Source organism: Gallus gallus, chromosome 9, assembly GCF_016699485.2.
Source record: "Gallus gallus isolate bGalGal1 chromosome 9, bGalGal1.mat.broiler.GRCg7b, whole genome shotgun sequence".
NCBI classification, from domain to species: domain Eukaryota; kingdom Metazoa; phylum Chordata; class Aves; order Galliformes; family Phasianidae; genus Gallus; species Gallus gallus.
In genome coordinates, this window is record NC_052540.1 from 9,216,348 (window position 1) to 9,231,981 (window position 15,634).

The 15,634-nt window shown below is 37.2% G+C and overlaps 1 protein-coding gene across 5 annotated transcripts in view; it reads left to right on the forward strand.

The window, feature by feature from the left end:
- Positions 1-1,107: 1,107 nt before the first annotated feature.
- The window catches only part of DAW1 (dynein assembly factor with WD repeats 1), a 305,330-nt gene continuing 290,803 nt past the window's right edge, over positions 1,108-15,634 (forward strand). For 2 of the 5 annotated variants that reach the window (XR_006930918.1, XM_046898634.1), the window contains exons 1-11: positions 1,108-1,519; positions 1,921-1,993; positions 4,070-4,214; positions 7,562-7,620; positions 8,274-8,396; positions 9,995-10,094; positions 10,393-10,500; positions 11,590-11,696; positions 13,833-13,935; positions 14,572-14,686; positions 15,455-15,531. Coding sequence is in view for 4 of the 5 variants with exons in the window: in XM_046898634.1 (XP_046754590.1) it covers positions 1,123-1,519; positions 1,921-1,993; positions 4,070-4,214; positions 7,562-7,620; positions 8,274-8,396; positions 9,995-10,094; positions 10,393-10,500; positions 11,590-11,696; positions 13,833-13,935; positions 14,572-14,686; positions 15,455-15,531 (1,407 nt within the window). In the remaining variant the exon portion in view is untranslated. The remainder of the gene's footprint in view (positions 1,520-1,920; positions 1,994-4,069; positions 4,215-7,561; positions 7,621-8,273; positions 8,397-9,994; positions 10,095-10,392; positions 10,501-11,589; positions 11,697-13,832; positions 13,936-14,571; positions 14,687-15,454; positions 15,532-15,634) is intronic. The other 3 variants (XM_422608.8, XM_040706057.2, XM_025153424.3) reach the window with 2 other exon arrangements.

A 15,634-nucleotide genomic window follows, 5' to 3' on the forward strand; every position in this document is an offset into this window, starting at 1 on the left:
AACTAAAACTGAAGGTACCAGATAGGCTGCATGATTGTGTTTACAAAGAATGGAGAGGAAGGAGTTAATGTAGGGAGCATATCCAGGTTGATTGTTAGCATCACTTATGTTAGAAGACAAATATTTATATTCAGAAATTATAATCAGGGCAGATAAGTATTGTGGTACACAAATTCAAAAGGCTGTTAGCCACTGGAGGCCACCAAGTTATGTTTGAACAGGACTGTTCTGATTAAGTCAGTTCTGTTGGAAGGTTGTTTAGATTAATTGCTTTCAATAAAAATATTTCCCATCTGACTTGAGATAACTGACCTTTCACATTTAAGTAAGACAAAAGATCAAACCAAACCCCCAGTCATGTCGCACAGTAAACCTGGAATCGCCATTGTGTTTAACTTCCTGGCTTCCCAAGACCAAAGGGCTGCCTTCAAAGTCAACCTGCAGGGAGCCCCATGGCTGCTTTGCAGAAGTCACGTATGGCTAAACACTGACCTGAACCTCCTCCATCATTGCTATGGGCCATGAGACCCATGAAATGAAATGAAAACTTGTTTGCTGTTTCCCTCTATTGATGTTCTGTGATTCTTTTCGCATAAAGCTGGACTCCTTTATCCTATTATCTTACCATAGAATCGTTAAGGTTGGGAAAGGCTTTGAAGATCATCTAGAGATAACACACACAGGACCATCGGGAGATCCTCTGTCCTCAGCGTTGGTGAGGCCACATCTCAATTCTACCTCCTGTGCCCACTGAGCCGCGTCCCTCAGAGCCACTTCTGCATGTGCCGAAACTGGGAGCAGTACTTGAGCTGTGGCCTCACCAGTGCTGAGTATCATTTAATCATCCCATGTTGGTTATCTCTTTTAAAATGTAATTATTTTTTTTTCCTTGGTAGTCATCAGCCCTTTGGTTTTCCAGCAGCCGTCCTACACTTGTTGCAGTTAACCTGCCAGGGCCTGCACAGGCCTTCTAGTGGGGTGCTCAGGGCGATCAGGACTAGCTGAGCGTGAAGGCAGCGGAAAACCTTTGCGGTACCGACACCGAGGTGCCCGGTCAGGACACAGCGGTACCCACAGGCTCCCGCAACCGCACACCGGCCGGGTGATGGCAGCCGGCGGCGCATGCACACAGGCTCTGTTTGGCCGTTGCCGTGGCAACGAACCCCAGGCGGCGGAGATGGGGCCGAGGCGGCTGCTGCTGCGCTACTTCCCGCCGGGTGCGGGGCTGGGGCTCGCGGGGCGCTGCTGTGGGGCGAGGGGTGGTTCTGTCAGCGTGGAGCGGGTGTGCGCGCGGGGAGGGGGCGGTTTCCCGCCGGGTGCTCTCTGCGCGGCACGCGCGGGGGTGACGCCGCGGGCGTGGGCGGTGCGGCTGCCCCGGCGCCTCACAGCCTTGGCCGCACGCAGAACGGTGCGAAAGTTCCTCCAAGTTATCCTTTTCCCCGGGAAGCGGAGGGGCGGCAGAATTCTGCGAGCGGCTGCCTCAGAGCAGGAGGCGGCGCGGTTGCGCCTCTCACAGGAGGTGAGGGCGCCCGCCGCGCGGTACGGCGCTGCAGCCCCCGTGCCTGGCTCTGAGGGCAGCCGGCAGCGCGAGCTGCTTTTGTACAGCGCGCTCTCCGCGCTTCTTGGACTGTGAACTGCAGCCAGCGCCTTCAGTACGGCTTGTTCGAAAAGAGCGCTGGTGAAATAGCTCAAAAAACACCCCAACCAAACTCAAAAGCCTTCTTAATTTCTAGAATTGAAAACGGAGCATAAATATTTCAGGTAGGGATGTTTAATATCGGTTATCTCTTCAGGATTGTTCAGCAGTGCACGAGCGCCCAGCCTCCTGCTAGCCACGAGGACTGCGTGCATTGTGGAACCCACGTCGTCTAATTAAGACGTGTTGATCGCTTTTCTTTTCTTTTTCTTTTTTTTAATAAGGAATTATTCTGGAATATGTGGAAGGTGGTGAGCTGAAGACCAGATCTATAGATCTGCTTGATCTTAGTCCTCAGTAAGTATTTATTTCAGAAAGCAGGGCTGTTTGCTGTTTTATAGCATTCACGTACAACTCTATTTGACTATTTTAAACATAATTGAGGTCAGTGATGTGTTTTTTCACCATAACACACACACAGATAAGAAAACGCACAATCAAATCATTCTCCTAGCGCTTAAAATAGAAAACATTGTATTCCATCCTCCTTTGTGCTGCTGTTCACAGTTAGAGCCTCTCGTATTTCTCACAGTATGCGAGTTATCAAGATGCCTACACAAAGCCATCAGAGACAGTGAGTTTAACAGTGCCTTATTTTGTAATGCTGCAATAAGCAACAGTTAGGTCTTGTAACACTACTTCAGAGCGTTCTCAGTAAGCTGGTCTGTCTCATTTCCCTGTACACTGCTTTACATGACCTCTGTTGAAATCACTGGAACCAATTGGATGTCAGTTCAGAGCTCTCCTCTTGATTCATTAATCCTCATAACAACCATAAGCAAGGTAGTGTAAGACACATAATTTCCTCTCTTGTGTTTGTGTGGAGAAAGTAAAAGCCTTGTGTTGAAAGCAGTGGAGATGGAAATTTTCTGTTTCTTTTGTTAGGAGCCTAATTGCTGTTGAGTTCTTTGAAGGAACAAGAGAACATAATTTAGTGGTCTAATCTTCTGCAGGTGATGAAAGAAGTCTCATGACTGTGACGTATGTAAAGGTGAAGGATAGGCCACACTGAAGAATAAAAGACACAGTGTGTGTTAAAGTTTAGATTAAAGTTTAATAGGATATCCTTAACTAAGGTAAAAGACAGAGATCACTTAATGAGGAAGGAAATGAGGCTTACTGTGCAGGGGACAGTCTTCAATAACATCTAGCTCTGGCTTTTGGGCAGTTGGAAAGCACCAATCAGAAACGCTTATGTCTTCCCTGTGAGGAATGTTTGTTGCACTGATAATGTTGACTTAAGAAGTTACTGTGCTGACATTGCTTTAATACTGCTACATCTAACCCATGCACCAACATGACTGACCATGCTGTGCAGTCAGTTACAGAATGTAGTACGTCACAGGATCAGAGAATTGCTGAGGTTGATTGGGACCTCCTGAGAACACTGGGTTTGTTAGGCAGAAAGGCATGGTGTTATATGGTTGTCTTAATACAGACACTCATATGAAAGAGTTCTTGCAAGTGGGCAAAAGTTAGTTGTCAGTGTAGCCTGCACATGCAAGCTAACAGATCCACATTTAAAAAGTATGTATTTTTGTCTACTTTGTCTTTTGTCTACTCTTCAGCACAATACTCTGCATTGTACTCATATTGTGAAAGACAGAAGTTGTATTAACAAGAGTATAAACACTAAGAGGATACTAACTGGTGGGGATGTTAGTGTCTCCTGTTCAGAGGTCTTAAGTAAAAAATCCACTTTAGACTTCAATGATTTATGTGCTAGCAGAAAGTCTGGGCTTCTTCAGCAGTTATAAGTGTGTGTTTGTGTTTTGACTGCTGGGTATCATCAATCCTCTGTTTAAACCATGGATGGCCAGGAGTCAGTAGTTTGATGATATGAGAAGATGAATTACTTCTTGGGTGCTCCATGAGCACTAGTGAACTATGGACCATGATTTCGAAGTTGTTATAATAAATAAAAGTTACAGGAACAGACATACACGTGTGAAGCCACAAAGAGAGACCATTTTAATACTCTCTGCGTCTTATTTATGTTGTTGCTACTTCATGGGTAGTTCACTGGGAATTTATGAAGCTCCACTTTACATTAAATATGTATTCCCAAACTGTCAGTTCTGGATGCACACCTCCCATGTCTGACCCTCTGTGGAAATCCTTTGAGAAAGTAACGTACTTACCAAGCTGAAATTTTTAGATGTTAAGTCTTACTGAAATGCTTTACTATAGAGGGACAGAGGTAATGAAACCAAGAAAGATTTATTCATATTTCTATAATATAATCTCATTACACAATGAGATTAATGCATATTGTTTAATTCCTTGCTTTAGTATCTCTGGAAGAAATACTATACTTCTATTTATAATTATTACCAGAGGATGAAATGTGGTTTTCTTTTTCTTCATAACTAGCACAGATGTCATAGCCTTGGTAGAAGAAATTCAAAAAGAAGAACCTCTCATCACAGCTTCTTGCAAGGAACACGTCATACGTTTAGTACAAAGATTGCAAGAAAAGCTGGGGGAAAAAGAGGACCACAAATTCTACCTTTTTAAGGTAAGAAACTTCTTTAAAATGACACTGGAGATTCTGAGGGTTTCAGTTGAAATGTTGTGATTATGTTTTTACAGCTGTACGTTGTACCTGAGAGCAAAAATTTGGATTTTATGACTAATTTCTTGGGTCTTTTTTATCACCTCTCTACTGTTTAGAGAGACTGAACTGTCCTGGTTGTACCTGTCAGGAATTCCCCCAGAAGGCCAGAGGTATAACTATTCCAAATCACTATTTACACAGGCTTATGTATGAGGGCGTGAGACAAGTAATTACCTTCCTTTTCAAGTGACTGTGGACAAGGAACACCCATAGTTATATTTAAACAAAGCCAATAAGTAGAATCTAAATAATTAGCTGCTGGGAAAGGCCCTGAATATTGTTATAGAATTGTGTTCTTGTTCTTCATTTTGTGGAACTTGTATTCATTTTAAGTATTCAGGTACATACAGTCATACCAGTTGTCATTACTTTCTGCCAGCCAAGAGATAAGCCAACAAGCTGGTTAAAGTAGCAGATTAGAATGTTAGGGTTCATGTAAGCCTTATTTAGTGAGTCCTGTCCACAGGACTGGAATAATACATGAAACAATGATAATAAAAGAGTTATTTGATCTTTTGTACTTGGAAAGCTGATGAAAAAGGTAATGTTAGTCATGTACTCAATATTGTTGATCTTAAAAATAATAATTTATTCAACAGACCATTACTAGGAGATAATTTTAGGGGAATTATATGCCAAGCCTTCCAAACGTCATCTCTGCACTGGGCCCGAGGCCCATAATAACACTGCTTAAGGAATTTTTGTCTTTTATGTTACTCCTCATTCACATTTCTTTTATTTGAGTAAGGGAATCATAGTTGTTGTGTTCATGCTGTTTTGCACTAAATGGATTTCCTTTTAAGTTGCAAAGATTTGAATTCTGATGGTTTGATCTTCAGCTTACAGACAGAATTTTGTAAATTTATTTTAAATAGGGAAGCTTTTTAAGAGCAATGATTAGAGAGACCGTTTGGGTCTTCAAGTCCAGGATTTAGTCTGTCAGAAGGCAGTAAACTTAACTGTATTTAAATGTGCAAAGTTAAATGTTAAAAGTTAAACTGTGCAAACTGTGTAAAATAAAATAATTTCCAGTTAAGTGTTCTGTCTTTATTGTGTCAGCAGATGGCAATGTCTAGCTGTTAAAAATAGCTGGTCAGTATTTCTTGTTATCTTAAACATAAGGAAGATAAGGGAGAACTTGCAATGTTGCTATGTACGTATAATATAATTTCGATTCTTCTGACCAGAAGTGCACATCTGAGTGAATAATACAGAAGATCTGTGCATTTAACCTTGAAAATAGGGCTTTGTGTGTATAATAAGGCATCTTAAATTTAAAAAGTCTTTCTTGTGCTTTCAGGTACGCCCTCAGCTGTGCTAGTGACGTACTTTTCACAATCTTTTAAATTTTGTTGCTCATCACAGACACTGACAAATACTCAATTACACATCCAAATTTCAGAGTAAATAATGTGCTTGCTGTTTGTTGTGTGTAGCATCATGTTGGATCAATTCGGAAATACTCCAAGCAGGGATATCCAATCAGTCCTGGCTTAATTCTTTCTCTCAAGTGGCTAGAAGTACACAGTTGTCTGTGCATGTAAATGAAACACAAGTTTCAGACTTTTCCAAAATACTAATACAGGAGATCAGTGTGAACAAGATTTTTTTCCTCCCAAAACAATGTTCAGTGTTTGCACTGTTTGGGAATAAATATTTTTTCCTGTTACACAAGAACATAATCTTAAGAGGGCAGATAGGCACTGATGTAAACCCATCCTTTTGTTATTTCCAGTAATTGTGATGGTAGTGTTGTGTTAGGCACCCCACAGAGAAGCAAGCCATTGTAACAAGCTCTCAGATTTGAAACTGCTGGGTAGCAATGGCATGCCATTCTGACTGGCATGTGTCTTAGGGACTGCTGCAACAGTCTGCTGTAACTTGCAGAACTGAGGTATGTTTTTAATATTGCCCTAGAATTTGATTATTATTTCATTTGCACAAGTGGTTGCTGCAGGCTTGGAGTTCTGTGACTGAAGCTACTACAGCACTGGAAGCTGAAAGAATAGTCTTAATTCTGTGATCTGAAACTAAACATAAGCCTACCTTTTCTGTATCTCTTTCTCTCCTTTACCTGATCATTGTTATTTCCCTTCCATCAGTTCCTACTCTTCAGACTTGAACATCTCTGACCTTCCTTTGTTTTCTTTCCTGAGACAGGCAGCTGAGAAAGCTAGAGATAAGAATAAAAAGTTGTGGAAACCTGTCAGTGATTAAATAGCATTGCTCATAAATAATTTCTTCTTCATTTGTGATGCTTCAGGGAAGACCTAGTGGACCACTGCTGTATTTTTAACACTCTGTCACTGTCAGCAGATGCTGTGATTTCCCATGTTATTATACTATTACTCTTCAGACTTGTAATAGGCTTGTAATAGGCGTAAGTTGTCCAAATGTAAACCGAATGCTACATGTTAGTCAGTAGCTAGGTCAGTCAAGCATTCCTTTGTTGTCATTTTCAAAGTATCATGACACACTCACTTTTAGCTGAAACTATTTTTATATATGCTTAGTAGACTTTAATCTGTTACACGGTACAAGGTAATGTATATGAAGCACATATGGTTGTCTGATTAAAGGGTCTTTGATACAGTGCTAGAAAAACAGTAGACTCTGTAACCTAAACAAAAGAGGCAGAAATCCATTTTAAATCCCTTCTATGAATTTTGTTTGGATAAGTAACTTTGTTATGGTTCTATATGCTTTTTTTTTTTTTTTTTGTCATGACCTCATAAGATAGAGCTGCAGTCTGTTTTTGTTCTTCCTGTTTTTAAAAACAAAATCATATAATAGCCAAAAGCATCCTATATATGACGTACACATTTCAATACACTCAATTCAGCTGGATCTGTTGTTTTACTATCTGAGGCTTAATTGTCATATTTTTTTTCGTCAGTGATGTCACCAGGCATTTGTTTTTGGCCTTTCAGATATAGCCTAGGGCTATTTCACTGGTCTCAGAGAAAGCAGGGGAGAAGTAAACATTGGGAAAAGGCAGTTCATTCAAGTGAAATAAGAATCTGAAATCAATACCACGTAATATCTGCAGCAATAATCTGCTGAGGCATGGGTGTTTTTTGTTTTGCTTTTGTTTCGGTCAGGGGTTGATATATTACAGACATAACTGCTAATCTGACAGGAGGAGGAGAAAATACTGATCTATTGAATATTTTGAGGAATTTGATTTTTTATTTTTTTTTAACATATCAAATGCTTTCTTCTCTTGCTCCCTTCCCCTTCTATTTCAGGTGCTTAGGGCACATATATTGCCACTGACAAATGTAGCATTCAACAAATCTGGTTCCTGGTAAGTTCTTTTCAAATTCTAAATACGTAATACCTAATTGAAGTATTGTACTTGTAAATTAAATTGTAAGTGAACATCAGTGCTAGAAACTTTCTGCTGTTTATAAACAACTTCAGGTGTGATTGGGGATTAGATTTTCTTCTATAGAAGAACCAATGGGAGATGCCAAAACACAGTGGGTGAGATTCGGTTGATGTCTTTTTCTTCTTCCAAGATGTCAGTTTATTGATGATTACCTTATTTCACAAAAGAAAAAAAGACTTTTATGGCAACAAAGCAGGTATCACTAAAAGCTCAGAAAGCCATTGGCATAAACTCGTTTGGGACTTTCACTGTTGTGGACCTCTATAATGACTGATTTCACTAAGAGCCTATGCCTAATTGCTTTTTCGTTTGTGTTTTGAAAATTTGAAAGCAGCAACTTGTGCTTTAATTGAAATACACTAAAGATTTGAAACAAGGTTTTTTTTTTAATCACTAATATTAAAAAGAAAAAAGAAAAAGAACCTCTGTGGTCATTCATCAGTATTTTAGAAATAATGGAGAGATTCAGAGTCTGAGATGAAGATAACTGAAGTCTGTGGAAGTCACTTATTTGAGTGAGTACAGGAACAGTACAGTATTCTCAGTAAATAAATTTCTCTTTGTTTCAGCTTTATCACAGGAAGCTATGACAGAACCTGCAAAGTATGGGATACTGCATCAGGAGAAGAGCTGCATACTCTAGAGGGACACAAAAATGTTGTTTATGCAATTGCTTTTAATAATCCCTACGGGTAAATACATTTTCTCTAAGATAAATCATAATTGCTAAATTGAAATAAGATAGACTGTCTCAGTTCAGATTCTGAGTTGGAAAAATTCAACTGCAGCTAATCACCATAGGACAACACTGTATGTTATTTGTATAAGAGATACATTTAAGCAAGTTTTCTGCTGAAAGTATATTTAGAAAATCAAAGCTTTTGCTACTTCAATTAAGGAAAAATAAGATCAATAACAAAAGTGGATTTCTCCACTTTTTGTATTGCATGCATATTAAGCATTCATTATGTTTAAGACATAAATGTGTCAGAGATGAGTAATTTTTATAAAATCCACAGGGTGCCACTGTATGGTTGTCAAATATACATATGTGCATCTTCTGTTTTCTGCAGTTTCTGTTAGCCTTAGGTCAGAATTGTCACCTGTTAGATGAAGGGAATTACTTTAGATACTGAAGTTTTGTTGTGATTTTATGCATTAGGGAGCTTTTGTAAAAGTAAATCATTTTGCTTCTTTTCAAAATGAGATAGAAATTATTTCCTGTTTTTACACTCAATCACATAACTGCTTTCACTGTCAAATATCCTATTTACCTGTTAAGCAATACAAAGTTAGCATTAGAAATTAATGTTAAGTATGATCACTATTTGGACCTTCATCATTTCCTTTTGAATGAAAAGACTTTATCAAACCTTGAACCTATTGTCAGTGTCTAATATATTCTGTGGTTTTTTTTTAATATAAAAGAGTAGTTCATTAAATTGTTTTACGTATTTCACATGAAATAATGTATGACAAAAATCTGTGCAAAGATCGGTGACTGAACTATAGCATAGAAGCATAGAAGTGATACATCGTGAGGGGATCCTTGAGCTATATTTAAATTAAAATTTCAATTAAAAAATGATTTTTTCTACTAATCTTTGTGCTTCAATACCATCTCCCTTGCTACATATTCCACCAACTTAAGAGGGAGCAGAACTCACCCTCTTTTCTACTTATAAAAAGCAGATTCTAACAGTGTACAAACAAACAAACCCTCTTAGATGAAAAGAGGTAGCTTTTAAATACTTCTGGAAGTACAGCAGATAACTTCATTGCTAACGTTACTCATAGGTTATCTGTTATTTTTTCTCCTTAATGCAACATCTGTTTGTGAAATCCTGCTCTAGAATCTTGTAGTATGGCAGAATGCATGCGAGAACATAGAATCATAGGATCATCAAGGTTGGAAAAGAGCTCTAAGATCATGCAGTCCAACCGTCCACCATAAAGCCTTTCATGCAGCTTCCTGCAAGGAACTCCAGATACATTCACCTCTGTCTCATGTTGAGCTGTACAGAGGGAATGGCTGCAGGCTGAAGTGGTGGCAGTTGCCCTTGAGCAGAGGCAGAGAAGGTCCCAGCTGCCACTCTCTGCTTTGCAAATCTGCACAGGAGCAGTTGCTATTTAATGAATAGAAACTGTTGCTAAACTAAAAGCTTGTGCAAGAGTTTGAAGAAGTATACTTTTATGCTTTGAAGACCAGATATTGCTACTGTGAGTTCTACTGTGAGTCTTTGTAGTCAGACGTTTTTCTTCTAAATAAAAACAGTGCTTTTCCATTTAGTGACAAGATTGCCACTGGATCTTTTGATAAAACCTGCAAACTGTGGAGTACTGAAACAGGAAAATGTTATCATACTTTCAGAGGACATACTGCAGAAATAGTGAGTGTGGAAGGATATTTCTTATTCCTTTATGTTTCCATACAACTCCATACATGTCTTTGGGTTCCATGTCTCTGTGAGTCTGGTAGATTTGAGCAGGAGCTTTGGAGTAAGGATTTGTTGCACTCCAAATGAGCTGTCAGAAGAGCCTTGTAATAGTTCTGTAAGTCATAAACTATTAAATTAGTTCAGACTGTTCTCTTGTTTAGAAATATTGTGACTTTCTTTTGAGAAAATGTATGTTAATTATCTGCTTTCCCTTTTCCCACTTTTTTCTCTTCGATGTTTTTTGCGATAGGTATGTTTATCATTTAATCTTCAAAGCACATTGGTGGCAACTGGAAGCATGGATACCACTGCCAAATTATGGGATATAGAGAAAGGAGAAGTAGCATTTACTTTAAGAGTATGTTTTCATTCTTTATGTTTTTAAAGTTGTCCCTGCTTTCTTAGCTTTCTGACTCACACAATATTGCTACAATTTCAAAACTTTCAGAGAATTTGTTACCAGGTAGTCCCATAGTGACCACAGTTAGAAAACATTAGGAAAACTTGAAGAGAATGATAAGAATATGGTGTTTTTTTAAGGAGTCCTATTTATCAAAACACAGATTTTCTCATTTCAGTGACATTACTGTTATAGGATAGAATGCCTTCTACCGTTCATTAAAATGTTGCTATACTGTAATTTATCACCTCCTCTGAATTAACACAAAATAACTCTAAGAAAAATCGATGTCAGAGGTTGCATCTGCAGATTATCTTCCTGTAAACATCAGCAGGAGAAAGCCATCCAATTACCTCTAGGTTGTGATTTATTTTCACTCTACAAGCAGAGGAATACTATTCAGTTACCATTAGATTATTTCTTTTTGCTCTACATGGCTTATTAGGATTCTACTTGTTCTGATTGTCTGGCAGTTTCCATTTTTTTCTTGAATAAATCCTGAGTATTAGATTTAGGTAGAGCATAAGCTTCTTCCTTGGTGTAGATGGCCTATAGGGTGGGGAAGGCATTTTCTCCCCCTTGACTTTCTCTCAGAGCCCTTAGGAGAGAAAAGAGCAGTGGAATGTGTGAATGTACAAGCGTATAAGGACACTTATGCTCATTTTTCCAAGCCTCTCCACTGAGATCATAGACAAGCCATACCATAGTCTACTGTAAATGAATCATCTGATTTCAGTGTATAGTGGTGAACAAGTATGATTCTCCTTAAATCAAATATCTAAAATATCAGTCACTTCTCTGGTTATTCACCTGTCACCAGCAATTGCTCACTGCTGAAGCAGTGTGCCTGATTTTTTTCAGGTGTTGGGATATTGACTCTTTCACAGTCCAGTAGATCTTTCTGTTAAAATTGTGATATGTTGGGCAAGACAGTAAATAATATTCTGAAGTGATGAAGAACTGTGCTACTGAAAAAGTTACATATTGAACTAAGTTAATAGAAAAGTGTTATTTGCATTCCCAAACTCCTTTTTTAAATTCCCTTAGGGGCACTCAGCAGAAATTGTTGCATTGTCTTTTAACACCACCGGAGACAGGATTATCACTGGCTCCTTTGACTGCACAGTAGGAGTGTGGGATGTTGTCACTGGCAGGTACTAAAGTACTAATAAATATCATTTTACATGGCATATTTTAATGAAAAATGAGAGAGAAAATGTTGAGATACAAATTACAGACTGTGTTTTTTTGCCTTTTTTAGAGTATGTATTACTTCATCTTTTCATTTTTTATCCATTTCCCTTTGTTCTTTTAGAAAGAAGTGCTGTAACCAAATGCTTTTGTATGCAACAGGTTTAGATGCGTGAGCACCAAGGAGGCAGACACAATGGGTAGATCATAGGTTTGTTACTGGTGGATGCTCCAAACAGGAAAATATTTCATCAGCATGGAAACTCGTGGTTTTGTAGGTGTCTAGAATTTCTAGATGGAATTGACTGTTTAAGTTAAGTAATAATAATAATGATGATAATAAAATTATGGTATTTCATGGAAAATTTGTCTAGTCACACTGACTTTGAATAACAGATGGTCCACTTTCCTCCTCACACTCCTGTATGTCAGTATACATTTATGAAGAGGAGAAAATTTGATCCCACTCACTGTAGAGAACAAAATGTCTTGATTATAATGCCAACAAATAATAATTAAATAGCTAAATATGAGCTTGCTGTATTATCCTGATAAATCCTCTAATTTTTTCAACTGGGAACTCATTGTAAGCAGAATAATAAAATGATTGCCCTGATTAGTGACAAGGTAATTTATGAAGATAAATATTCTATTAAGTTTTTAGAGATGCAATTTTTTTGGTTTTTTTTTTCTTTTCTTTGTGAAAACAAGTGAAATATCTCTGAATTTAGTAAATCAAAGGAAATAATGTGTATAGTGATATTTTGGAGAAAAACACAATGTGTTTCAATTTAAATGGAACATTTCATGTGGCATTTCACCAGTTTGTTTTCTGGGTTCTTCCTAATTCCAAATCTGATAGACCATGGGTTCTGTGCTATTTATTCTGCTTATTCATTGGAGATTTACACTTAAGCCACGGATTGTCTTTTCAAGATTTGGAAATCAAAGTTTTTTCATGATTAAGTATTGGGGGTATTAGCAATTATGGTAATGGCAGTCTTGCTAGCCAAATAATATGTTCAGAGAATTCTGAATTTTGCTGTTCTCTGTTGATTTTTGGTTTTACTGTACAAAGGTCTGTACAATACAGGTTTCACATTTTTAAAAAGAGAAGAGTCTTTCTATAAAACAACATGAATATAATTGAGTTTTTGTTGTCAAACAAGTAGAGAATTCAGTTGCTCAGGAGATTTGCTTTATGAACTGTTCGTTTAGCATATATATTAATTTAGTTACCCTTACATATCGTATGTGAAGATTTCAGTCACTTAAACTCATTTAGTTGTTCTTCTAGTCATTAGTTTATCCATTAGTTGAAGCTATTTTCTATTAATGATACAATATTATTAGCATTATAATAAAATCCTAATTTACTAATCCTTTAATATGCACATCAATTAATCATTTTTAGGGTTCACTACTTTATAGAGTTTATTAATTCATAGTAAGCAATAATGGCTAATTGTACCCCTCTATTCAGCTAAAGCTGATTGAAGAATTTCATGGAACTAGTATTGTCAGTCCTTGTGCAGCAAGAAGCTTAGTATTAATGAGGATTAGAAATCATATTTCAGTTTGGTTGTCATTTGCCTGTTACTTGGGTACAAGCTCATGTTAAGTACCTGATTAAGTTCCATTGGATCTTCAACGGATTTTATAGAAGATTTAGATTGAGTAGTTGGTGATATGGAGTTTTGAAAAGACACTGTTTACAGTTCATTCAAGTAGAATATTGGGAGAGTAATGAGGAAAAACTTGGTGTATGTGCTTTGTATTTAGATGAATAGACTAAATCCATCTCTGGCATTGAGAACTCATCACATTTCATTGGCAATACAGTCATTAAAGTGGTTTTGAAACAGAAGGAAGGGAGGACTCTTTCACTTGATTCTTTACTTCCTCTTTGTCTCAAGGAGAAAAAATGGAACTGATGTAGTACTGGGATGCTAAATGAGCTGCACAACTCCATTTGATTGCTTTAATAGCTAAAATGGGGAAGATTTGACACCTTACCTATAACATTTTGTAAGCTTGGTTGTAACTTATATTGATACATCAAAATATACACAAAATATATAAATTCTCTTTTTTTGCAGGATGTTGCATGTTTTAATAGGCCATCGAGGAGAAATTAGCAGTGCACAGTTCAACTGGGACTGTTCTCTTATTGTCACTGGATCAATGGACAAAACATGCATGGTAAGAAAGTTGAGGATGCCCTGAACACCCCGGTACATAAGCTCTTTTACTATGCATTATAATGCATTGAATAATTTATCTGTTTTTGTGTAGAATATGGTGAATCCCTTTTTTGTTCAGAAAACCACTTTAGACTATTTAAAACACTTTAAGTTAATAACAATGTAGTTTATAATTTCACCCAGTAAAGCTAAACTAAAGGGCAAGTTTTGGCCATTGTAACTTATTTATATTTTTAGTGTGAAAAAGGACTGTTTTGTAGTTCATGTCCTTGCATCTTACTCTTTTTATTTTTTATTTCCCTTAATACGTGTGTCACAAGCATCACGTGTGACTTTTGGCAGGTCACTAGGAGCTAGTTCTTCATCTGGATTGCTTCTAATGAATGCCAGTGATTGTTAGTGTTAAACTGCAAAAGCATTATGTTTCAGTGGTGAGAGATTGTCCATTTCTCATTTGCGTACAATTGAAATAATATTGACAAGGAGGTACTCAGCAGTTTTACAAATGCACTGTGCCAACATTTAAAAATGAGCACCTAAATTTATAGTATCTTTTTTTTAATTGATCAACCAGCTATCTATCAAGTATATTAATCAAAACAAGCAAAAATATAGCCTTTATTTGCCTATGCAGCTGTGGAACGCTACGACTGGTGCACATATAGCGACTTTAACAGGTCACAGCGATGAAATAATGGATGTCTGCTTTGATTATGCTGGGCAGCGTATTGCAACCGCCTCTGCTGATGGTAAGCAAAGTGACTGGAACAACTGTGAAAATATCTCTGTCCTTTCGCTTTGTTTTTGCTTGATCAAAGGAGTGTATTATGTCTTGGAACTATAGATCAGATTATGTTTGCTGCATTACAGAATGTCTTGTTAAAAATTTGGAAATTCTCCCCAGTGAAAATTTTCACTGTTTTGCATGCTTACTTTTTTTTTTCTTTTCTTTTTTTTTTTTTTTTTAGGAATCACAATAAATAATTTTCTGTATTCATCTGCACATAATGATAATACCATGTTCTCTTTACACATTATTTTGATTTTACACTTTCAGGAACAGGTTACCAGATGATGGAGAGAACTATTAGGATCTCATCTGTTGTAGTTGCAAAATTAATGCTTAAGACAATATAAAAAGTTTTCTGAAATGCAATCAGTACCTTATTAAATACAATTAATAGCTTATTAAATAGAATGTATATCTGAAATAAAATGAAAGCTTTCTGAATATGGTGTACATGTATTCTGAAATTACAGACTTCAGTTATTACAGACATTAGGGTTAACATTTTAAGAGTTTTACAGTAGAAATCATTAAGAAGTCAGCCTTTTCCAGCCAAATTACACTCCCTTTTGACATACATTATCCTTGAAAGAAACTGTGTTAAGATTGTCATGTATTTCCTTTGAAATCAAACCTGTGAATGTGGCCTTTCTGGTTCTATTATTGTGTTCTTATTTAAATATATACTTAATCAGAACAATAAAAAACAGCTCCTTATCTACTACAACAGGATCAGGAAGGGTCTACAATGCAGAAACAAAAAAGTGCATTGCAAAACTAGAAGGGCATGGAGGTGAGATTTCAAAGGTAAGTTGTATGTAATCTGTACATTCTCTTATTTAATTATGTGTAACATCCAGGCCACCACTTAATCCATGACACAAAAATACTGTTAAAGAATGAGCGCAAG